The sequence below is a fragment of the Pezoporus occidentalis genome, unplaced genomic scaffold (assembly GCF_034315485.1).
Source record: "Pezoporus occidentalis ecotype Australia unplaced genomic scaffold, CSIRO_AGI_Poc_V1 ctg159, whole genome shotgun sequence".
In the NCBI taxonomy this organism is placed as follows: Eukaryota; Metazoa; Chordata; class Aves; order Psittaciformes; family Psittacidae; genus Pezoporus; species Pezoporus occidentalis.
The window spans coordinates 2,969,805-2,993,781 of record NW_026913415.1 but is presented as its reverse complement, the minus strand read 5'-3'; the positions used below and the strand labels follow the sequence as shown (position 1 = coordinate 2,993,781).

The following is a 23,977-nucleotide window of genomic DNA, read 5'->3' as shown; positions in this document are numbered from 1 at the left end:
GAATTGTTAGAATTTTGTGTGTATGTGTGGGTTTCCCTTTTAAAGTAGTGAAAAGGGCTCCTAAGTTTGAAAAAACACTTCACATATACAGAATTAAAGTGTGCTGGCATGCCAAGCTTTCATTTTGGTCTGTTTTGTTCTACAGCAGGCTATGTCAAACTGATGGTCTCGCAAAGCAGATGTGTTTGAAACATGCCCTGTAGCAAATGTGTTCAGTAACTCACTGGCTTTCATGAGTGCATGTGTTTGCTAAGAAATTACTCATATAATGCTAGGTATATTCGGACACAGTAGCCAGACTTTTCACAAAGGCCACGTGGGTATGTGAAGTTATCTTGTCAAAATACAGTAGGTGAATAACATAGTGCATGATTTTAGACCATGTTGACTCTTTTAAACTTTATCCTGAAAGGAAATTGTGTTGTATGTTTAGTTTAGTGATGTTTCCCCAGAGAACTAGGTTCCCTTCTCTGACATCAACAGTTGAAAACTAACAAGTTAGCCACTTGAGAAATCAAAGTATTTGTGGATGAATTCAGAATCATTTTTGTTCTACACTAAATGCAAAGTAATGCTTTTCAGGTTAACAAGAGTCTCTTGTAGCTCTGAAGAGATGAAAGTTACTGAAAATCATTTTGAACCCTTTTGGTTATCAAAAGCAAATTGAAAAGCTCACTCAAGTGACATGCTTCAATGAGAGGACTTGTCTGCTGCATTTCAAACTGTGACACTGGTGCCCCAGCCCATGCTGCCCCTGGGTTGCCTTTATCAGTAGCTTTTTGTTTTACCCTAAAGGATATCTAGAGTTCACAGGATTTAGGATGACCATCTGAATAAATGGTGTGAGTCCAGACAGTGATTTACCCATCCCAGACACTTTTGACTGATGGAATGTACTTTGTTAACATGGCCAGAAATTGCCTTTAGTCTCAACAAAACCCGTTTTTGAGCTCATTTGCTGTAAGATTCACTGTTGAGAACAGAGGGAAGGAATTTGACTTGAGGCGTCTGTGCTGCAGCTCGCACAGATGGACTGCACTCACTTTGGCAACCTCTGTACAGAGCATGGTATAGAGTGAGTTGTGTTCTGTGCGGTCTGCAGGACCTGATGCTTCCTTTTCTAAACCTCAGTGCTAGGCAATTGCTTTAGTCTTTTGTACTGAACTTAAGACAGGAGTTTGACGGTATTCAAATTTTATAGCTAATAAAAGCTTTTTACTTGTACCTTGCACAACAGTAGATCTTCCAAATAACAAAATAGGAGTGATACTCATGTAACAAGTACTGAACAGTTGCAGACAACATGCAATGGGTAAGATTTAATCTCAATTTTTAAGTGTTGTATTAATACCTCAAGTTCAATTTTTATGTAGAAAGCTCAGTGCTCAACTTTATTTTTTGATACCATGAATGCTGTATCATCAAAATAATCATCTTTTGCAGGTTTCTAGATCACTGATAATGGTTATACAGGTACCTGAATATGCTTTAAAAGCAGCAGTGAAAATGTAACTTCTCAAGGATTGCTTGAAACAAAACGTGGTTGACTCCAGCGTTGAGTCTGGATTCATTAATGTATATAAATCACACAAAGCAGTTTGTTTAGTATACTAGTAAAGTAATATTAGATAGCTTAGGATATAGATTTATTATAACATTTTTTCTTAAATGCTTCTGTTTACAACAACAAGGGGATAACAAATATATTTGCATCTTTATTTAAAGAGTTACCAATAGCATTTCATTGCCGAACACTGCTTCGTTTGCTGATAAAAGAGATACTGTAATAATCAAGTGGGGATAAGTTTCTGATCTGTAGTCCATTATTGAAGCATTGTGGTAAGTTGTGTAGTTACACTACGTTTTAAAAGACCTATTTATCAAAAGGTTTTGTTTATCCAAAGTAAAAGTACTGTCAAATACTTTTGAGTATAATCTTTGAACAATAATTACCTATTTAATTTAAGAAATGCCATCTCTACTCAGTGCCATTAACAGCTGACTGTGAGATGAACCTCTGTACTGCCTTGGAATAGGCAAGTGACTAGCTAGCTGGCACTTGTAGCCAAGACGTACAGCAAAGTTCTGCTACACTAAATTTAAGTTCTCATTCTTTTCTGCATGTGAACCTAGCACATTAAGCAGATACTGGGGATATTTTACTGATAGGAGTCTTCTGGAGATATTCTTACCCTGTTTTTCCTAGAAATAGAGCAGCAGTTGCCTGCAAAGGCCTCTTGTGTGGTTCTGGCTTTGTGCCTTTACTGGGAGTGGTTTGGGGATAAGTAGTAAAGAACAGAAAAATGATCTTCCTGTTCTTTGTATGGACTTTTTTTTTTTGTGCATGTGGTGTTTATGTAGACTTTAGAATGTATTACACAAGTATTTCAACTAACTAGCTATTGATGTGGATTAAGTGTTAGTTCAACACCAGAACTTCATGTGGTGCTGTGGAAGGCGGCAGATTTTTCACGTTAGGTACAAGTACTTAATTGAAACTGTTTGCATAATAGGATGTTAGTAAACTTAAAGATTGGGTAGCTTATATCTCATTTGAGTGCATGACAAAGCTTGCTAGGGCAAGTATTCACTAATAGAGTGTCCTAATAAACTGTAATGTGTTTTGTTATTCTAAGGAATTTTAAGAGATAATGGAACTACTGCTTCTCCAGTAATACCTGTGCTGTTTCTTGCTTAGATAAAGAGTTAGCTTGTTTTCTAGATGATTGTATCCTGTTCAAATAAAGGCACGTTAACTTCCAAGACTGCTTCTTCTCTCACTTACTATGTTGTGCATAGGCAGAATATTCTTTTAGGTATGTCTCCCTATTCATCCAAATACTTTTAATTGTCAGCACTCAAAATAAGATGATAAACTAAGTACTTCTTATGTTCAGTTTGCTGGCTGCTTCTATTCTGTAATAGATTCCCAAGGCAATTCTGTATTCATTCTGTTCAGAATCTTAAAATTAGGGACAGTGCTTCTCCACTGTTTTGGGAGAACGAATGTATTAATGATTACAAGATATTCAAATTAATGGTTTTAGAAGCTGCAGGACTGTATGTGATACATAGATAACTGATGACATCTGAGTCTAAGAAGTGAATGCACTCAGGTACTTCATACATGAGAGAAATGATGCAGTTGCAGACTAGATGAGGTTCTAGGACATATTTAAGTGTCCCAGTTTATTTAAGGAATATTTCCCATTACAGATTTTCTGTAGTAAGATCTGTCCTCATTTTCAAGTTTTAATTGCAGTTCTTTCTATTACAGTATGAAAACCCACTAAAATAACTTGATCTGAGAGTCCCCTTAGTGGGTTACATAACTCCTGGCTTTAATCTGGACAAAACTCCGCTTCACACACAAAAACCGAATTAGAGTATTCCTGGTTTTTGCGAAGAGAAGTGAGCAGCTTTCTATTTTTATCTGTGATTAATCTGGCGTTTGGCTTTCCAGTTCAAGTACTCCTCAGTGCACAGGAAAATCTGCCATCAGCCAAGTCACTGCAGATTCTCAGAACATACATTAGTGGGGACCTTCAAATGTCAGCTCCTGCTGAGAGGGACCCTTCAGGAAGGATAGCAGGCATTACTCAGGTAATTCTTTAGGCTTTCACTTAATGATAAATATTAAGCTTAACATGCTGCTGTTACTATGAATGTTTTGCTCCAAGTTCAAAGAAGCAAGAAAAAATAGCTTCTTATTTATAACTACTGTTTTTTATCAATAATAATACCACATAATGCGTGCCAGATGATGCTACATCAAATATTTAGCACAATGTTGGCCATGTAACCCAGACAGTTTAATCCTTTTACAGGATTACAGCATCTGTTTTGCCCAGCTAGGACCCAGCTGTAAACAAATTCATAGTTATGTAATAAAACCAGTTTGCTGTGCCCTGCATATTCCAGTGGCAACTAAATTTAACGCTGTTAACCAGACATGATGGCTCTAAAATGCATCTACTGCAATGCACATCGGCTGCTAACAGAAGTACCGATTTGGAGGTGATAACCTTACCTCAGGTGCAGTGCAGTGGTGGACCAGTCGTCACCAGAAACTGTGGATCTGCAGTTTCAGATGTGCAACATCACAACTTCACTGTAACACAAAGGGATCAAACAGGGGACTTTGTTACATGCTTTGGGCTGAAATAGATTTTGATTTACTCCAGAATTTTGGGTTGACACTGCATATATACTGAGCATTCCAGTCCTGCTGCAGCCTTTAACACATCCATACTTTGAATGTGGAGGACATGCAGGATACAAAAGGATTCTCAATATAGAAAATGACCATATTTACTGCAGAGCATTCAGATCAATACAGCATGTCACTGGAAGTGTGCTGGAAGAAACCACTGTGTAAGCAGCCTTTTTTTGGAGGGCTTGGGCAGACTGTGCAGACATTCACATCCTAAATGGGGTGCAGGGTAAGGTAACACAGACCACCACAAGTTTGAAATGAAGAAAGGGATTGAAATGCTGAAGTGCTCTGTTTTGGTCATCTGTAAGGTTCACGATTTACACAAACAGATGCACTGTTCTTGTATATAATGAGCACTTGATATCAAAGCATTCTGAGAACTGGCAACGCTCTTTCTGAAATTGCTGCTTTGGGTAATGTTCATGGTAAGAAAATTCAAAGTTGCTAAAATTATTTGAGCTGAACAGGGTCCATTTTATTTCTGAGGAATCTGGTATTTATCACGTAGCAGCTGATTAACACCCTGCAGACCCATTTAGCCCTTCTTTCCACAGCTGTGCTCTCTGTAAAGATCCTTAAATGTAAAGAATTCATTAATGGCAGATGCTGCTGTTCTGTGTGGCAACACATCCACTGAGTGTTTCCATTGGGATGATTTAGGGGAAAACAATTCGCTGCATTGCACAGTTGGTGGATTTAAAGCTGTCTTTCGTAACAGCGTTTCGTTTCGCTGAGAGAGAAAAAAAGGTGTGTTTTTGTACAGAGCATTCATTTTATGTTATGTATCTATAACGTACGTAGAAACGGAACGATCCTGGGTACTTTTTAGCTTGCATCAGCTCATCTATTTTTGATTAGAAGTTCCAAAACATTCTGGTTTAGAAACTTAAAAACCGAGCTGCAGGGTGTTTCTGTGCAGCGGAACTCTGAAGTTCCTTGGTGCCGTGCTCTTCTCCTCGCTGCCACCCGCAGTGGCACCCTCCCGCTCCACGGTTCAAAGGGGGCAGCGGCAGCCCCCTGCCCCCGGGTGGATTTAGGGCTGCCGGCCCCGCTGGACACCGCTGCGGCCGCGGTTGGCTGAGGCACCTGCGGGAGGAGCTGCGTGAGTAACGGCGGCACTGGCGGGGCGCGGCGGCCCGGGCACCGCTGCGGCTCCCCCCGCCCGTACCTGCCCCGCGGGGGCCGCTTCCCGCCCGAAGCGGGGCCGTCCCCACAGCCCCCCAAGGGGCCTTGCCGAGGCCGCCGCCCCCCCCTCACAGCTCCGCGGCGGGGCGTGGCCAACCCTGTACCGGGGGCGCGGCTGCCCCCATCGCTGCGCCCGGTGCTCGGCGCGGGGCCGGGAAGCCGCGGGGGCCGTGCCCCAGCCATGGCCGAGTGCGGGTCCCGGCTGCGCTGCGGCCGCCCCCTGCTCCTCCTCACCTGCTTCTTCGCGCCCTTTCTCGGCCAGCCCGGAGCCGGCCCCGCCGCTCGCGCCCCGCGCACGGGTAAGGCGCTTCAGGGCGGGTGAAGGGCAGCGGGGCGCCGGGATGGGGCCGCCAGGGAGGAGGGAGGAGAGAGGAGAGGGCGGCTGCTTCGGCGGGGGCCGGAGGGCACCTCTAAGCCCCGGGTCCGCGTAAGCCTGCCAGAGACCAGGGGTCTGCCGAGCCGCCGCCGCCTCCCCGCCTGTGCCGGTCCTGGGTCCGCAGCGCGGTGGGCAGCGGCGGGAGGAGGGCGCGTGCCCTGAGGGGAGCGTGGCGGGCTCTGCGTGAGGGGAGAGCGCTGCCGGGGCTGAGGCGGCCGCGCACCGCGAGGGCAACTTTTGGCCGGAGGCGGAGGAGGCGAGGCCGCTGCCGGCGCTGGTGGCCGGTGGAGCGGGGTTGCGGCGGTGCCCGAGGGGTGCTGAGGGACGGGTGAGCGTTTACAAACACTGACGTGACCCTGCGGAGGCCGCGGTGCCACGGGGCGGCTTTTGGGGGGCGCCACGTTTCATCGCCCGGGTGTTAACGCTTCCTAAACGAGTATATAGCGATCTGGGGGTGCCGGGGCTGTCAGCGTTTGCGCTGCCCGCCAGCTCGGGAGCGCGGCAGGTGTAGGTTGGTGGTGCGGGCACTTGTGTTAGCCCCTGGTGGGGGTAAATTGACGCGATGTGTGGGAATGATTGCAACGTCGCCTGTGGATCAGGCTGCACAATGTTCCTCTGAATGACTTACAACAGAATTGGTTTGAGTTTGCTTATGCATCGTTTCTTTAACTTCAGAAGAGCCGGTCCCCTCTTCTGTCAGGATGCTGCTTTCAGAGTTGAAGGATGTAAAGTAGCACATGAGGCTGAAGTGCTTATAAAATTACACCGAGATTAAAGGAGCAAAATCGATGCTCTTTCAAAGAAGTATTTAGAAATAGTTTCTTTAAAGCATTGCTTTTGTGTAATTTACGGGTACTTTGTGAAGAGTTCTGCAGAATGTCTCGGAGTCATAACTGCAGTGCTCACAAGCAGAAAGGAAATGAATGAAGAATAAAACCGACCTTTTTAATATTAGCTCAAAACCGGAAAAAAAAAAAAAAGGTTGTAAGTATGGTTTATAGAGAGCAAATTGTATCGACATCTTGGGTTTAATTCCACATACGGAACCGCAGCCTGGTTTTGCTAAATGTGGTTTAAGAGATTATTCTTTGTCTCGGTATTTGGAGAAGTGGTGTTTCTCCTCATGAGAGAAGGTATTCCTGTAGGAGATGATTGCATTGTATGATGTATGTATGACTGTTTAGAGTTAACTGCAGTCAGGTTAAGCCAAATTTTGCCTTTTGGCACTAGCCAACAGTTTTGATTTCATTGAGAACTGGTCACAGGATCAGATTTTCTTTTCACGTTTTGCTTGGTCTAAGATCAAATGAAATCTGCTGTTAAGAAGATGCAAAATGTTATAACTTTCTATTATTAAAATACAGGGCCAATGGGAATAATTTAGATCAGAGTATCATGTACATACGGTTACCATTATTTTAGAGGTGTTGGTTTGCATATGGTACAGTAATCATTTTAATGAGTGAACGTGGTTTGTGGACATGACTTGGGTTTTGATACTTTAAGAGTACTTGTAAATGAATTTGTTTTTTCTTCCAGTTAGTAGTCCAGAGGTGAACTAATCCTTTATCCTGGGTAACTCTGATTTGACCAGACAGAATTCATGCTCATTTAAAATACAAACAAGTTGTAAGTTTTGTTCTTTGCTCTTAATCTAATAGGCAAGACTTAAATGCACAAATTGAATTTGTTGAAGCACCACCTATACTGTGTGCACCTATACGGTACCGCTGTGCTGTGCTGGAGACCTGTGGTAGTGTTTTCTTGAGAGTTCATACACCCAAGCTTTCTCCACTCAGTTTAATAGATTGGATCCTTCTCCCTGGCAAACAGGAGCCTGCAAACCTTCCCTCTTGTAGGGGTTTCTTGTGATTTTCCTTTTAAAATATTTTGGGCTTTCTTTAGAGATTCTTAGTAAGAGAAATGTGAGCATTGATTTGAGGAGAAATGCCTGTGCTGATTTTGTAGGAGCTGCAGAAGGAAGTACTCACATAGTTTCCCACTTTTCAGAATGGTGAAACCTGATTTTTGTATGATAGTGTATATTCTGATATCTACTCTACATCTGGTTTTGAGCAAAGTATCTGATTCCTGAACAGGGTATCTTATTTCTGTTAGCCATAGGCTTGTATGTTCCAGTGTATCCAAGACTGGAATTGAGCTGTACAAGCAAAATGCTTCTGTGGCAGAAGTTACTGCCAAGTGAACAACATCTGCAGCACCCAGGACTGCACTGGCAACTTGGGAGAAGCCCAAAGCCTGAAGCTCATTGGCTTACATAAATTTTGGATTTGTGTTTACTTCGATGATGCATCCCGTCTAAATCAGTATGAATCGATGGTTCTAATTTTAAGAATCTACATGCTTGTTCTTCCTTTTACTCCCTGTGCTATCCACACTTGTAAGCATGCTTTTGCTGCTTGCATTCAGCATACGTCAATGTAGTCTTCATAGTCCATCTTCAGTCCCTATCAACTGGTCAACGGTCAGTGAAAATGATGCAATTCTTAAAAGCGGTCTAAAGAGAGATGGCAAAATCCTGGATCTGTTACAATAAAAGTCCCCCTGGCTTCAGAGTGAGCAGGATTTTTACCCTGAGACATCCTGAAGTGAGGCAGCCTTTTCATGAGCTCTGGCTGTTGGGCAGTGGGAAGGGATTACAGTTCTGTCTGCTCAAAGCTGAGTGGAACATGTTAGTGTTGATGAACTGAGGAGGAAATGCTGTGCCATGCCACGGGCCTGTAATGTTAGTGCTGTAGGTGGCTGTTAATCAGGATACTGCTGGTGGCAATAGCCTCAGTGTACAGTTCAGGAAGCTGTTTGGCATGCAGCGTGGTTTACGGTGGACTCCATAGCACGGGAATTTTAAAAGGAATGGTTTGTGCTCCAGTTATATCTTATTATCAATTACACCGTTTAGATTATCTATTTCTTGATTAGCTACAAACTACACGGCAGTATATTATGCCATTATTAATCAAACTTGTAAATGCATTAATTATTATGGGCCATAATTATCCCTTGATATTCAGCTATTAGGGAATAGTTAATAGTTAATTCTTTGACATTATCAAGCTAGAAATTTTAATCTTTTAAATTTGAGTGTAAGAAACATCTTTCCTGCTTTCAATATGCAGTTCTTGTACCTCTGTATTGGTAAGTGCTAAGCAGTATTGCAAGAACCTATCCTTGATAGGTTCATGTCCACACTATACCATTTGATTTTGCTACCGATCAGCAGGAGACTGATGTGCTGGGTAAGAGAGAAGGCAGAAATCCTCCCAGTAACTTGAAAGCCATGGAACAATCCTTAAAATCCCTGAAGCAGCTAGCAGCTGCCAGGCATCAGGGGTTGAAATACAAGGCTGTCACTTTTGTACTCTCAACTTTAGAAATCACAAGACAAGCTCTGAACTAAACACAGCAAACCAGATTTGCAGAAAATCCACCCAAGAAATGGTCAAGAATAGCCACCTTTTCCTGCTTGTAGGTGTAGTGATGGGCTTTGGCCTTACGTTTGAACAGGGGAGAAAAGGTACTTCTAGGAAGTACAGAATTTAATAGCTGGGTTTTCTGACTCTTGTTCAGTAAATTGAACAGAGTTTGTAATCCTGCTTAGACTCACAGCCATTCTAGTAAAGGTGATTTCGATGTCTCTAAATGATTACTGTTAACCAAATGTTTGACTCTTAGCGGTTGAATTCTTGGCAATTGCTAAAGCATAGAAGGAGAAGTAGAAAGCATGACTCACCATCCTTTTAAAGGAAGCGGGGAATCAGTACAGAAATAGAACTTCCATTCTACACTTAATTTGATATATTACATATCTTTTCTGCTTAATGAAGTAGTTGTGGGAGATTCTTTAAAATGTAAAGGGAGGCTCAGACAGAGAGGTCTGTGTTGTTAATACTCAGCATGATCTTGTTCTTTTTCCTGTCTGCTGCAATATAAAGGTGACTTGTAGTTAGAATTGTCACCAGCTACCAAATACTGTGATGTGAATAGATTTTGGGGGGAACAGCTGTAAACTGAAAGGAGGAAAAGCTCTGATGTCCACTGTAGGACAAGTTTGTAAGAAAGGTGGAAAACTCTTCTTTCCTCTCAAAATGACCACTGAATAGTTTGAGAGTCAGGTTTAAACAGTTAACCATTGTGCTTCTAGGCTTCAAAGTGCTTCTATTGTTATAAATCATGGAAAATGTGTTAGTTTAAAAACAAATAAATCACAGCATCATCTGAACAAATACACTAGTGTGTACTGCAGGCAGGTGTACTGTATATATCCATTCACCTTCCTAGTTTGTAGGCAAACTATTAGTTGTCTTGTAGTTTGTCATAGTTAGATTTGTGGATAACAGTTTATATGTTACGATAGCACACTGTTAAAAATTGAATGTTAACTATAAAGTATGGATATTTTTCTAAGCTTACTGTCCTTATAGTGTTCTCTTTCGTTACACTAGTATACGATTGTCAATCTGCATTAGAAAAATATGTTCCTTCTGAGTCCACATCTTAACATTAGGACATTCAGCTTCTAAAAGTGACCATTTCCCTGCTCCTGTGATCGCTCTTGAAAATGCAGGCAGAAGTGATCCAAAGAAAACCTGAAACCAGTAACACTCAATTATAGCAATTAGAAAATGCTTTGAGCAAACTATTTAAAGTGAGAGGACCAGTGATACACGTGCGATGCCGATGTGGCTCTTAGACACTTTATATAAGGAAGCACAGAGAAATATAGCGTTCAAAGGAAGTTTATTTTGAGAAACATGGACTGTGATGTACTCTCATTAAAAAACAAACAAACAAAATGACATGAAAAGATATGAGGCATAGCTGTAACAGTAAAAGTTCCACTGACAATTCTATGAAAAGAATACTGCTGCTAAATTATATGAAGATCCTAATAAATTTCATCCTGTAATTGGTACAGTAAGAAACAATGTAAAAAGATGGATTTTACAAAAGAATAGCACTTCTGTAATTTAACTGAAGCATTCAGAAAAGCCTGCCATTAGCAGCAATGGTGGAACCTTTACTTGAGGATGTTAACCAAAGGAATAGACATGTACATGTTCTGTCATGCATCTGAAACCCATGTAATGCTTCCTTCTCTTTTCTAAGTAGCTCTTTCAAAGTACTTTGATTAAATGTTTTGGGAGGAAATGTTAGATTTGATTTTTTAAATACTATTGTGCCGAGGTCAGGTGTGTAATTAGAATTTCTACTTAATATTTGTCAGAAGTGTGTTCCAACTAGTTCAAAGTTGAAAGGATTTGAATCATTGGTGTGCTTTGTGCATAAATGTTTGTCTCCTTTTTCAGAATTCTGCCATCCAATGTTTTCTTATGTGATTGAGGGGGTTTTGCTGCTGATGGAATCATGCTGAGAGGGAGTGAGCGGAGAAGAGTTTCAGGTGTCAGTTATAAAGTAAACATTGTTAGAATTTATCACTGAACGATATAGACAGCTACCTTTGATTTAGACTAGAGAAGTTACCTGACCTCAACAGAAATAAAGCCACACAAATACAGGCATGCATAGAATTGCTACAGATCTAATTTTTATTCAGTACAGTGAGGTAGTAGCAGGGAGGAGTGCTTCCATAATCTCTTACCTTCTGATTTAGTATGAGATTTGTACTGCAGGTTAGTTCGTTGCTAATCTTGCTAGTCACAGGTTCTAACCACTTTCTAATTTCCTCCAACCAGCATAGCTAGTCTGCAGCCTTTAGGCACTAGCTGCATTTTACCTCTTTTCCTCTCTTCTGTTTGTTTTTGTGCTTGCCACCAGTTCTTCATTTTTTTGTTGGGATTGATACCGCAGTATTAAAATCTTAAAAGCACACAGACAAGTGAAATCAAAGATATATGGTCTGTGTAACAAGTGAGCTGAGTGGTCCTATTGAATAAAATATGGAAATGTAGGGGTGGTTATTGATTTTACTTTTGTCAACTGTTAATGCATGGTTACTACAGCCTCCTCATGGGGCATTCCTTTGTACAAGCTGCCTTTTATAGACAACTATGCCCCAGCTTATTAAATAACAAAATAAATTAGAAATATGAAGAAGCGTGGCTATTTCTGTGATAGAAAGAAAACCCACCAAAACAGTTTAACTGTATTGTTACTCAGTGAGTATACTGTAGGTGCAAGCATGGAATATTTGAAACCCCTCCCATAAGTATCTGAAAGTGGTAAAGGAACATATTCCCATTCAACGTAACTAGGAAGATGCTGTGTTTTAAGAGAAGCTTAATCTGGAAATAGCATCTACCCTGAAGGTGCTGTGTTTCTGTACAGAAGGTCATCTTACAGGAACACGGGACTGGTGAAAGTGCAACTTTGCCTCTGCATTGCTTCAAGGTCAATTAGTGGCGAGAGAATACCCAGCTGCAGAGTCATGCTCAGATTGCACAAAAAACTCAGCTGAGATTGTAACCGTAAAAGGGAAATGTAATTAATGCTAATACAAAAATTGAGTATTTATGAAACATTAGGCTGAAATATTTACAAAACATCCATAATTCAGGAAATAGGGATATAGAAATAGAGAAATTAAGTTGCGTCTTCAGGAAACATTGTTTTGGATGTCTGTAAGAAGTAGGACTTGGCAAATCTATGTATAGTTGCAGGTAAGAAAGATTCCTTGGCTAGTAAGGATACACTGAACCTAAGGTATCAATAAAAATAAACGTATTTTAACCTAATAACTGTGAAGGTAATGTGTGTGTGTGTGTGTGTGTGTAACGTCTTGTTACTGGTTCCATTTTGGCAGTAATTCTTCTGTCCTGTGTGTTTTCATGTATCCATCTAAGGTGTGCCCAATTGTACAATGCAAGTTGCTCATTAGTTCTCTGCTGTTACACAACCCACCTGTCAAGAACCTCAAAAAGGAAAGATGTTAAATTGTTGAGCATGTACAAATAATGCATCTTGAATAACACTAGGATAGTGAATTAATGAAATACACTGTAAACAGGTAGATTTGTGTTTTGAAACAGAAGGGTGAACTGTCTTAAAATCCAAATGTAGATTTGGCCTGCAACAGCAACCATTCAGTAGCAGTATGGTAAGATTTGGAGGGAAAAGGTGTCCTGTTGCTCCCACTTTGCTGATTCTATTCCTGAAGCTACATTTTGCTTTTGTTCCTACTATGAAATTTCAGAGAAAATCCAGTTAGTATTCACAATAACTAACACTAACTTCCCCAAACCTGCAGTGCAGAAGGCAGGGAATTCTCCTGTGATTGGGCTTTGCAGCACTTTGGGTGTTCTGCCCAAAGGATCTGCTGATCTTTGCAGCGCAGCAGAAAGTGGCTGCTGTCACTAAAGCACTTTGAAGAATGGGAGGGAACTTAAGACTTCAGCTGCCTGTCTCAGTTGTCTGGGCTGCAGTGGTCAGAGTCACACAGGAGTAGGTCCATCTAAATTAATGGTTTAAATGGTGTTAGCCAAGCCTCTGCACCAAATGCAAGCCAGCAAACTCCTGATCCAATTCAGAGGTGGATTCTGGAGGCTGTGTTGAAACATGCACTGGTACCCTGTGCAGTGATGATGCTCCCAGGTACAACTGACAGTTTAGTAATCCCAGGCAACTCTGAAATTTTAGTCCTCTGCAGTATCTAATAATCTCTGATTTGCTGAATGTTAATGGTACAACTCCAAATAGAAATTGTTCAGACTGCCTTTGATTGATGCTCTTGTTTCCTTTACCTTATTTTATGAGCAAGGATAAATGCCATCAGGGGGTTTTCTGCATATATTTTTCAGCACTTTATCTACTTCTGTTATGTCCAGTAAATTCACCTCCTTTCCAAACAAAATAATGTTAATCTTTTAAATCTCTCCTTGCATGGATGACTGTCCCTGGTTTTAATCTGTTTATGACATTCTCCAGTGCTTTTCTGCTTCTGATATATCTTTTTTTAGATGGATGCTGTTAGTGAGCACATTGTTTCTAGAGAGGTCACGCCATACATTTATGTAATGGTATAGTATTTTAAATCTGCATTAAAAAGAGATGGTTGTGAGTATCTTTCTTTGGTTTACTTTGTTCCCAAAACTAACTAGTTAGGTCTTTCCTCAGCAGTATTTTCAGTCAGTTTAAATTTCATTGGTGAGTAGCAAAAATTTTTGTCCAGGGCAAATGTTCATGTCTTCTGTGGTTGCTCTGACTTCTGTCTGGCGACTGGAGACCCTTTTGGAGCTTTGCCCTTCAAAAGGCCAAATGTGTGTTGCTCATGCTGCTTCTTAAGGCAGTGGTCTTCTTCAGGTCTTTCACACTGCCTTTGAAAGCTGTTCAAGTTACCTAGCTAGACACTGGTTTTGCTTTTTTTTGCCTCCCCTCTCCATATCTTCCCCAAGTTTGTCCTTCTTTTGTTATTTAGGATTATGTATTAGGATATATATGTTTTTCGTGTTTTTTCTCCCATGGTTTCTCTTAAGCTTTGCCTTTTTTGGGGGTAGCAGGGTATCTACTGTTGCACTTCACTGAAACCACATTGGTAAACCCCTCATTTTTTGTGGATTTCCAAGATAAAGGCCAGTGGTTGCTTCACTGGGGTGCTTTAGGACAACTTGCATCTCTTTTATAGGCTCCGGGCTGCTCTCTGCCTGCAGTTTGTACATTTCCCACCCCCCAAAGCTCTGCCCTGTATTCCATTCCTGCAGGAAACAAAAGAAGACCTTTAGTTTCCACTTCTTTGTAAGCTATACAAAGATTTTTTTCTTACCATTCCATTCCATCAGCAGCCTCCAGGCGCTGAAATGACTCCTTGAGGACAGTGAAAAAGAATTAATGGAATGTATACATTCACTTAACTAGAAAGGTGCCTTACAGTCAATATAACATTAGAACAGGTGGAGGATAAACTGGTAAATGGGTTGGCACATGTATTTAAGACACCAGTGTAGGGAGAAATGTTCTGCAACTACTACAAAGCTTATACATCATAGATGTGACGAAACTTTGAAGAAATAATGTACAAAACATGAAGAGACTGATGTTTCAAGCTGGAGTGAGAGTTAAACAACATGCTAGAGACCTGTAGAGTATGGATGGAGGCTTTAAAAAGTACCACCTTGTTGTGCAATGATAGAACTTCATTCCCTCATAGATAAGCTTTCAGTTTTAGTGAAGTTCCATAGAAGCACCGGGTAAATGATACAAGTGCGTTTTGCCTTTCTTACTAAAATTATCTTAGTGTACTTAAGAGATACCATCATCTCTTAAAACCAGTATGAAGATGCTAATAAAACCTGTATGTGTGTGTTATATATAAACCTATATATAATACAGATTTGTATCTATAATTCTATAAAATTCTACTTCCAACATCTGTGCCATGCTTCCAGAGGAATGGGGCTAGAATGAGAAATTTAACTCTGCATAAACATAGCTGTAGGTCTTTGAACACAGGAATGCAGATACACACTCTTCATTTAAAGCAGGGTTAATTAATTCTTATTTTTTTATATAGGTATATCTGAACCTTCTTTTATTGCTAAAAGTGAAGATCGCTTGTTTAAACATTTATTTGAAGACTATCAAAGATGGGTTCGTCCAGTGGAACGCTTGAACGACACAATAAAAATCAAGTTTGGCCTTGCAATCTCCCAGCTAGTAGATGTGGTATGTCTAGTATATTATTTGGGAGTTTTGATTGCTTGTTTGTTCTCCTCATGCTTAAAATCCTGCAAGATAATGTCATATGAAGTAACTGTGCATATTTTAGCTTAAACACAATAGATGAAACCTCTAGAATTATTATCAGCATAATAAAAAATGCGTTGTAGATGGGGCACAAAGAAGCAACGGCAGAGGTTGGGAAGGCAAACGGCTCTTAGGTTTAGTGGTTTGTTTTTTTTTGGATGGGGACAATGTCAGTGAAATTCTTAAGCCCAGGGATTTAGTTGTGTTTTAATTTATTTATTCAGTGGGAAAACTTCATAATTTTAACCTTTTATCAGTCTAATGTCTGTAAAATTCAGGAACACTTGCAAACACTGCTTGTTTTTTTTTCCCCCTTTAAGCAGCAAAAACCCCTTAATCCCTCAAATGTACCACTTCCATAATAAGGAATACTATCTCTTGGATGTAGATATTGATACATATGTGATATATATCACATGTAGCCTGTGATGGAGAAGAGATCAACCAGATTATTTTTCCACTTCAGAATATTTTGTACAAACTGAATTCAGTACTTATAACTGTAAGAGGAGTTTTTCTTCCACGTGGTGGCTGTTCCTTTATGTTTCCATAGAAAACCAGTAAGACTGCATAAAATATACTCCAAGAAAAAAAATGGAAGGAAGGAAAGAGACATAGAAGGGGAAATATCTCACTGTTAACAGCTGAATAATCAAATGTCATAATTCTAGTGACTGGAATGCTTTTAGAAGTGTGGTTTGCATTTGAAGTTACAGACCTCTGAACTAGCACTAGTTACTATGAATGTACTGTGCAAATTTTTGACATCAAATATACTTTATTTTTATAGGATGAGAAAAATCAATTGATGACAACAAATGTCTGGTTGAAGCAGGTATGTGTCAAATAGCGATGGAAAATTGTGAAGCTTCGTAAGTGTAGGTCAAAAGTTGGAGGAAACTTTTCTAATTCATTGTATATTTGAAAAGCCTTATCTGTAGCATGAACTTTTATTTTACATAGTTACTTTAAAAACAATCCCTAGAAATGCTTTAAAGGATTATTTGTTAGAAAAACTCTTAAAAACCCAACCAAACAAGAAAGATACATATAGAAAAAATTACAACGTGAAGAAATCTGATACGGCATCGCATGGCTATTTAATATTCCAAGGTGTGTATATCCAACCATGAAAGTTACTGCTTCAGTACATAAGTTTTCTTTCTTTGTTAAAAAAGGATGGGTTTGTGTAGTCTTTTGTATAACAGTTTTTTAATATCTCTCTCGTATGCGGTGTTTGAGATGATCAGATAAACATCACTGAAGAATTTCACTTTCAAAGTTTTATATGTTTGCTATATAGAACTACTTTTTCCTCTTAAGTGTGTGGGCAGGAAAAGGCCTCAGGTTTTATACTAGTCAGAATCCAGTGATAAACTAAGCGGCCACTTTAACCTGGGAAATGCTGCCCACAAATCATTCTTGATTTAACTTAGAAGAATGTCTGCACACCCTGATTATACTTACTGGCTTCCTGAATTACTTTTGTTGGGCTATTTCTTTGGTTTTTTCCTCCCTGTTGCTTCCCATTCCCTTCTTTACAAGTAAGCGTAATTTTAGGGCAAGTTTTTCTTTTCAGGAAAGCTTTGAGACTGCTCAGCAAGTATGAGATGGCAACATGTCAACGAAAGCGCATTGTGCCCTCTTAAGAGTTTCTGCAGAATTTATTGCAGTTGAATCAGTCCAAATAAGACGAGAACTGACCTAAATATGTATTTAAAATTCTATGCGATGGTAAATTCTTAGCAATGTGAATTTTTCCTCTTGAGCTTTTAGTTCAAATATAAAATTCCCAAAGTACCACTGTGCTTTTAGTGGGGCTATTTTCAGTGTTGTTGGTAGAAATAGGAACAACTGTCATGTGAGAGTTGCAGCATGCTTTTTTTTGTGATGAAAATGTTTGTTACTTCCGATCAGCTTCCAAAGTCACTGCTATTCATTCAGAATTTATGTCTATAAATATTGTATAGACAACATTTAATTGTCTATGCATTATAATAGCTCTTATTTATGTATACATGCTTTAAATAAAGATTTTAATGTCCTCAGTTTGGTACAGAAATACTGTCAAGTGGCTCTTGCAACAGAAGACAAATAGTGGATGAAGTAAAAAGCTGTCTGTTCAGCAAATTCACTGTGCTATGCAAATTTTAGAAGCCTGTTTGATCTGGTTTTAATTGCATTTGTATGTATCTTCATCCAGTCCTGCCCTGCTTAAACCAACTTTCCCAAAATAATAATTGTTATGTCTCTTATACCCACAGGAATGGATAGATGTAAGATTAAGGTGGAATCCTGAAGACTATGCTGGAATAACGTCTATTCGTGTCCCATCAGATTCTATTTGGATTCCAGATATTGTGTTGTATGACAAGTAGGATTTTTATCTTTTCATATAAAATACATTTTCTTCTAACTTTACTGTCCAAGCTGCTTCTAGGAGGTTCATTGGGTATTTAAGGGTAGAGCTAAGTATTCAGTAGAGCTGTGGAAGAATTTGCCTCTGCAAATGTATTTGATTGTCATGTTAAATGTTAAATGTTTTGCTTTGCTTCTGTATGGAATATCTAGTCTCTCTGAAAAGTTTATTTCTGTTTCTTCATGCAAACTCTTTTTTTAATTGAAAAGCCATGTCTTGCACAGTGCTGGGTACAAACTAATAGTGTAGAGTGGTGGGAGGGAAGCAACTAATTCCTGCCGTTGTAAGTCATATTTAGGATGGATTTAGAATGAAGTACACTCAGCTGTAATGGTTTGGGTTTATTTTTTTTTCTTTGAGACTTAACAGATTTTTAGAATCTTTGTGCTTTTATATTTCGTGATTGGTGAGGCAGGAGGAAACGCTGTTGCAGAGATTGTGTTGCTGTAAATTCAAGTTGGAGGTGGCACACCTGTTATTTTGCCTGTTCTGGGAACTTTTTGTTGTTCAATAATTATCATTTGGCCAAATTGAGAAGTCTTTGTGCTGTATTCCCAGTAGAGACCAGAGTTTGGTCATGCTATTAGAGGTCAGGATTTTTACAATCCTTTCATAAGTCATTGGGACCCCAGAAAGTTGCACAGATCTTTTCATGACTTGAAAACATTTTTCACCCTCCTGAAGTTGGTTGTTTGTAAACTGTGTACACATACAGAATGCTGGCTATGGAGAGGGAGAAGGGAGAAACAGCTGAGATGACAATAACAAAACTTATTTTCTTATTTAAAACCACCCCCCCACACACCCCCTCCCCACACTAATTGCATGCATCTATCTCTCTTCTTTCAGTGCAGATGGACGTTTTGAGGGAACATCTACAAAAACTGTGGTGAAATATGATGGCACCATTGCTTGGACTCCACCAGCAAACTACAAAAGTTCTTGTACTATCGATGTAACCTTCTTCCCCTTCGACCTCCAGAACTGCTCTATGAAGTTTGGCTCCTGGACTTACGATGGTTCACAAGTTGACCTAATTCTTGAAGATTATGACGTTGACAAAAGAGACTTTTTTGATAACGGAGAATGGGAAATAGTGACTGCAACAGGGAGCAAAGGAAATAGGACTGATGGATGCTGCTGGTATCCTTTTGTTACATATTCGTTCATAATTAGACGTTTGCCACTTTTTTACACATTGTTTCTCATTATTCCTTGTATTGGCCTTTCATTTCTGACTGTCCTTGTCTTCTATCTTCCTTCAAATGAAGGTGAAAAAATTTCACTTTGCACTTCAGTACTGGTATCTTTAACTGTGTTTCTTCTTGTTATTGAAGAGATTATTCCGTCATCTTCTAAAGTTATTCCACTTATAGGAGAATACTTGGTGTTTACGATGATATTTGTGACGTTGTCCATTGTGATAACTGTATTTGCTATCAATATCCATCATCGTTCTTCATCTACACACAACGCTATGGCACCTTGGGTTCGCAAGATATTTCTTCACAGACTTCCCAAGCTGCTTTGCATGAGAAGTCATGTGGATAGATACTTTCCTCAGAAGGAGGAAACAGGAAATATGAATGGATCAGAACCATCTAGGAACACCTTGGAAGCAGCTCTAGATTCTATCCGCTATATTAGAAGACATGTTATGAAGGAGAATGAAGTTCGTGAGGTGGGTGTTTTAGTCACATTACTCCATTTTTTTTTTAAACTGGAAATTAGAAAAGCAAGTAATGGTTTACTATGAAGTTGCATATTAAATGTGTGCTACGGGATTCCCAGTGTTTGTATTTCGCTGGAAGTTGTGTAATTATTTCCACACAGGGCAAGTGTGGAAGTACAAAAAGTAGAAGTATGGTATAATCCTGAGAATTCTTATAGGTACTGGGCTGATACAATACAGTCCTTGGGTTCTTTAGGGTTTTTTGCTTTCTTCTGCAGTTCATGTTGTTAGTTGCACATTGTCAGAGATACCTGTCTGTTACAAGAGCAGGTACCGTAACTGTTACCTGCGGTGCTGCGGGATATTTTTGTGATGAGAGAAGTAGGTATTTTCCATTGTACTGTTGTACCTGAAGGCTATCTGAAAATGTATTTGCTTTAAAAGATTGCAAAGCATTATTTGGCAGCTTTCAATTCCAGATAAAACCAATTTTTAATGCCCTAGCTTGTATCAGTTTAAATACAAGCTGCAACTACATTGGTCATTTTGTGCTGAGATCACACATGGACTAGATGAATTCTTGAGTGTTCTCTTCTAGCCTTATTATTTGTCCCTACATTAAATCAAAAGGTGTCAAAGGCTTTTTTTCAGTCTGTACATTTGCACTCTGACCTCTCCTTAATGGATGTTTACACCATTTGGGTAAGAGCATTATAAATCTGTTTTCGTACTGAGTTTTTTAAGCTAGCAGTGTTGGTACCTCAGAGACAAATGGTATTTTCAGGCTTGTGTAGAAATAGAGACATTTGTTGTGTGGTCTCATGATAATGCTATCTGTTTCTGAAGATTCTTTCGATCTATATGGAAGTGACAGTCTTCAAAATTGCTGGCTGCCAGGAACATGTTCTTACATGCTAGCCTAATAATAAGCTAACTCCTCTAATGTACCCTCTCAGGACTCAATTCTGACATTATCACAAGGTATTCAGCCTAGATTTTGAATAAATCTATCTACTGTACTGCTGAAACAGCATTTAATACCCCTGCATTGTATAAACAACACAAATAGAATAGTTTGATATTAAATATAGAATTTAATGTAAAGTAAGAGTGGGTTTCCTTTTTCTTACTGAACTCACACTATTTGTGAGTGACAAAGAGGTGGTAAGTGGTTTTGTTTTTCAGGTGTAATGTTGTGACTCTAAACCTCAAAAATTAATATACAGCTAACTGGGGATACACTTGTAATTTATTATTTGGGCTCCAGAGAATGCAGGACTTAATTGAAAAAGTTGTTAATAAAACCTGCATATCTCGTGCTGTTGTAGCCTTGCTTCTTGGGAAGCAGAAGTCTTAGGAAATGCGGATAGCTCCAGTTCAAGTCAAATACAATTGTTTGGCAGGGTTGAAATTTGCTTGCACAATTATATCTGCTGTACTTGCAAAACTGTGTATGGGTATGAATAATACAATTGAGAGTACAGTGAGTACAGAAAGTCTGGGAGGTGTGCTTTGTATGTGTGTGTGTGTTTTGTTTGGTTGGTTATGTATTTTTATACAACTTTTGCTTCTAGCTCCTGCCTGGCAATTCTGCTTTATGATGAGGCTGTGGCATGAATCCTAAATCCTGCAGTATGCTAGAAAATTGCATACTGGTTTCATCTCTCTGTAACTGAGAATGTTCAGTGCTTGTCAGGGTCAGTTTCTGCATTAAAATCTAGTGGTGGTCTGTATAGCTTACCCATTTTCATACATGGAAGTTTGGTCCTGTTCTAGCCCATAGAGTTGTTATAAAATTTATTAATATGTGTTACCGATGAACATGATTGGAAAAATGTGATTAAGAATTGCAGGGTCTGGTACTGTATCTTTTACTTGCACATACTGACCCAACTCTCATATTCTCTGTTTTTTAGGTTGTTGAAGACTGGAAATTTATTGCTCAGGTGCTTGATCAAATGTTCTTATGGACTTTTCTTTTGGTTTCAATAGTTGGATCACTTGTGTTATTTATTCCTGTTATTCATAAATGGGCAAGTATAATAGTACCTACAAATATAGGCAGTACAAATGCATAAAATAGTTTTGGATCTGGGTCCTGCTAATATGGCTCAGGAGTTTTGCAGTAGCTCTGTTTCCATGTATGTTCTTTGTAGGCATGTTTCTGATAGAGTAACAAGAAATTGAAACCCAGAAAATTATGTTTAATTTAAAGCATGGCATCCCTAGGACACATAGAAGTCTATTTGCTTATTGCCAGTCTAAGTTACCTTTAAATCAGGTCAGAATTAGAAGGATCTTCTTAAGCCCTTGCATGTATGATATGTCTGAAAACCACACACAGGCACTTGCTGCAAGGTAGAAGAATTTAGAATGTTTTTGTGATGATTGCTAGAGTCCAATTGTTAAATTATTGTAGGAATTGTTATATTGAATATTAAATACTTGCAGATATTAACACAGTAGAGTTGCTTATTTCAATTTCCTATAGTACACAAAAGAGAACTTTTAGTGGCTCTCTTGAATGTGTTGTAAAAGCATAAGGTTTATACAAAGTAAATTCAAAATAATAATAATACCAATAAAAATTCCTGTATATCCAACATATCAGTAAAAGTAGCAATCTGGCTGTGTTTTGCCTGTATTAATTCAATGGAATTTGCAGCTAAATTTCAATCCTTTTAGTTTTATTATACTAACACAAACATTTAATAGAGTAAACTTTATTAAAATGCCTGCAGGATACAGGTATATCGATATCTCTGTGTCAGTTATGGAGAAGAAGACAGACACAATTAAATGAGTTCCCAAGTTGCACAGGTATTCTAATGGACCAGAACATTCAGATATATTTATTCTTGATGAAGGATTTGATACAGTATGTTAGTTGAAAACAGGTTAATCATTTCCTGCCTTTGTGCATTTCTCAGAATTAAGCTTTTAAGCACAATTAGAAGGAATATGGGGAATGCCTTTCTGAAGGAAATGGGTTGAAAACTACTATGCTGTGTAACCAAATTGAAATGATTGATATTTCACACAGTTGTTAAACTGGACTTAGAAATTTACCTTTTAATCGGTTCTCTCCATTATAGAACCACATGTAACTCTAAACAATGAGGACTTGTGTCTTCCCATGCTTTTTTTCTGAAAGTGCTGAAAACTAACTTGTAACTTTTAATCCATTAAGATACATTCTTTAAATACTGATTTTAAATGTAGTATGATGCCACCTTTCTTAAAAGCTTTATTTCTGGAAGAGACACTAAAATTGATGGGGCTTCTCCACCACCAAAGTTTTGTCAGTGCACTTCGTAGTGTTGCATATTGCAGGGCTAGTGCAGTAATGCCAAGGTGGAGCAAGTCTTGTGAGGTTTTTATTTTTGTTTACTTAGATTTCTACATTAACATGCTTAGATTAGAAATGTAATGTAAATTGTGGTATCTTGGATAATGTAAGTTATGAATATGGAAAATGCATAAGTATTTCCCCCCATCTCTTTAAGAATAGTGCCATTTGGCACTGTACTGATCATAATGCTGATTGCTTATATCATAACTTATAGATTATTGAATATTTATTTCAAATGTTTTTTGTGTGTAGGACATTCTTGGGTTTGTGTAGCTTTTAAAGGCTCTTAAAATACGCCAGTTTATAATTAATTCTGATGATAAAGAGTCCCTCCTTCCTCTTCAGTTATACAATTACATCTAGCATTGGAAATCCGTATTTCCTCTATTCCCATCATAATTAATTTCAAACATGATTTTGCAAAAATTATCTGATTTAATCCATTAATATAATTTTCTCAGGATTACTAAGATTAAACAATGCATCAGTGGCTTTCTCTGCGTGGAAGTTGCAGAAATATGTTAGGTGTCTTCTTTCCTCTTCAAATGCTAAATTACTATTTATAGTCCTCCTTGGGTTTGAATTACTGAATTTTACCTTTACCTGAACAGAAAGCAAAATAAATAAACCTGTAGGTTAGCTAGATCTGTTATTTTCTTGAACTCCCCAACTCATCTCTTTCCTTCTCTCGAATGATGTCTGTAAGCCCACTTACATCATAAGGCGATGGGCAGTATATTGGCCGAAGGAGTCTCAGTCTTTATACTAGTAACTCACAGTTTTACAAATGCATTAATTTCTTTTAGTCACGTCTACAATCTGATCATGATAAATACAGCTAAGATAGGTGACACTAGAATTCTTAGGGTCTTCAGCTTATCAGGTGTGCCTGAAACAAAATACTTTTAATAGACTCAGAAGCATGGACCCTTCCTTATGTAAGTTGTTTCTGAATGTGTTGAACGGTACCTAATGCTGTCTTATACAGGCTTTTGTTACTTGGTCAAAATAAATGAAAAAGGAAAAAATGCACGATTTTT

The 23,977-nt window shown here is 39.0% G+C and overlaps 1 protein-coding gene across 3 annotated transcripts; it reads left to right on the top strand.

Moving 5' to 3' along the window:
• Positions 1-19: 19 nt before the first annotated feature.
• Positions 20-23,970, top strand: CHRNA5 (cholinergic receptor nicotinic alpha 5 subunit). Of its 3 annotated transcripts, none has more exons than XM_062612262.1 (6): positions 20-3,603; positions 15,262-15,413; positions 16,285-16,329; positions 17,759-17,868; positions 18,763-19,594; positions 21,502-23,970. In XM_062612262.1, exons 3-6 carry the CDS (start codon positions 16,303-16,305, stop codon positions 21,661-21,663), a joined length of 1,131 nt encoding a protein of 376 aa, XP_062468246.1. In that variant the 5' UTR covers positions 20-3,603; positions 15,262-15,413; positions 16,285-16,302; the 3' UTR covers positions 21,664-23,970. The 3 variants fall into 3 exon arrangements, with proteins under 3 accessions (XP_062468246.1, XP_062468245.1, XP_062468247.1); XM_062612261.1 differs by lacking the exon at positions 20-3,603 and adding an exon at positions 5,461-5,700; XM_062612263.1 differs by lacking the exon at positions 20-3,603 and adding an exon at positions 6,400-7,406.
• The last annotated feature ends 7 nt before the right edge of the window (positions 23,971-23,977 follow it).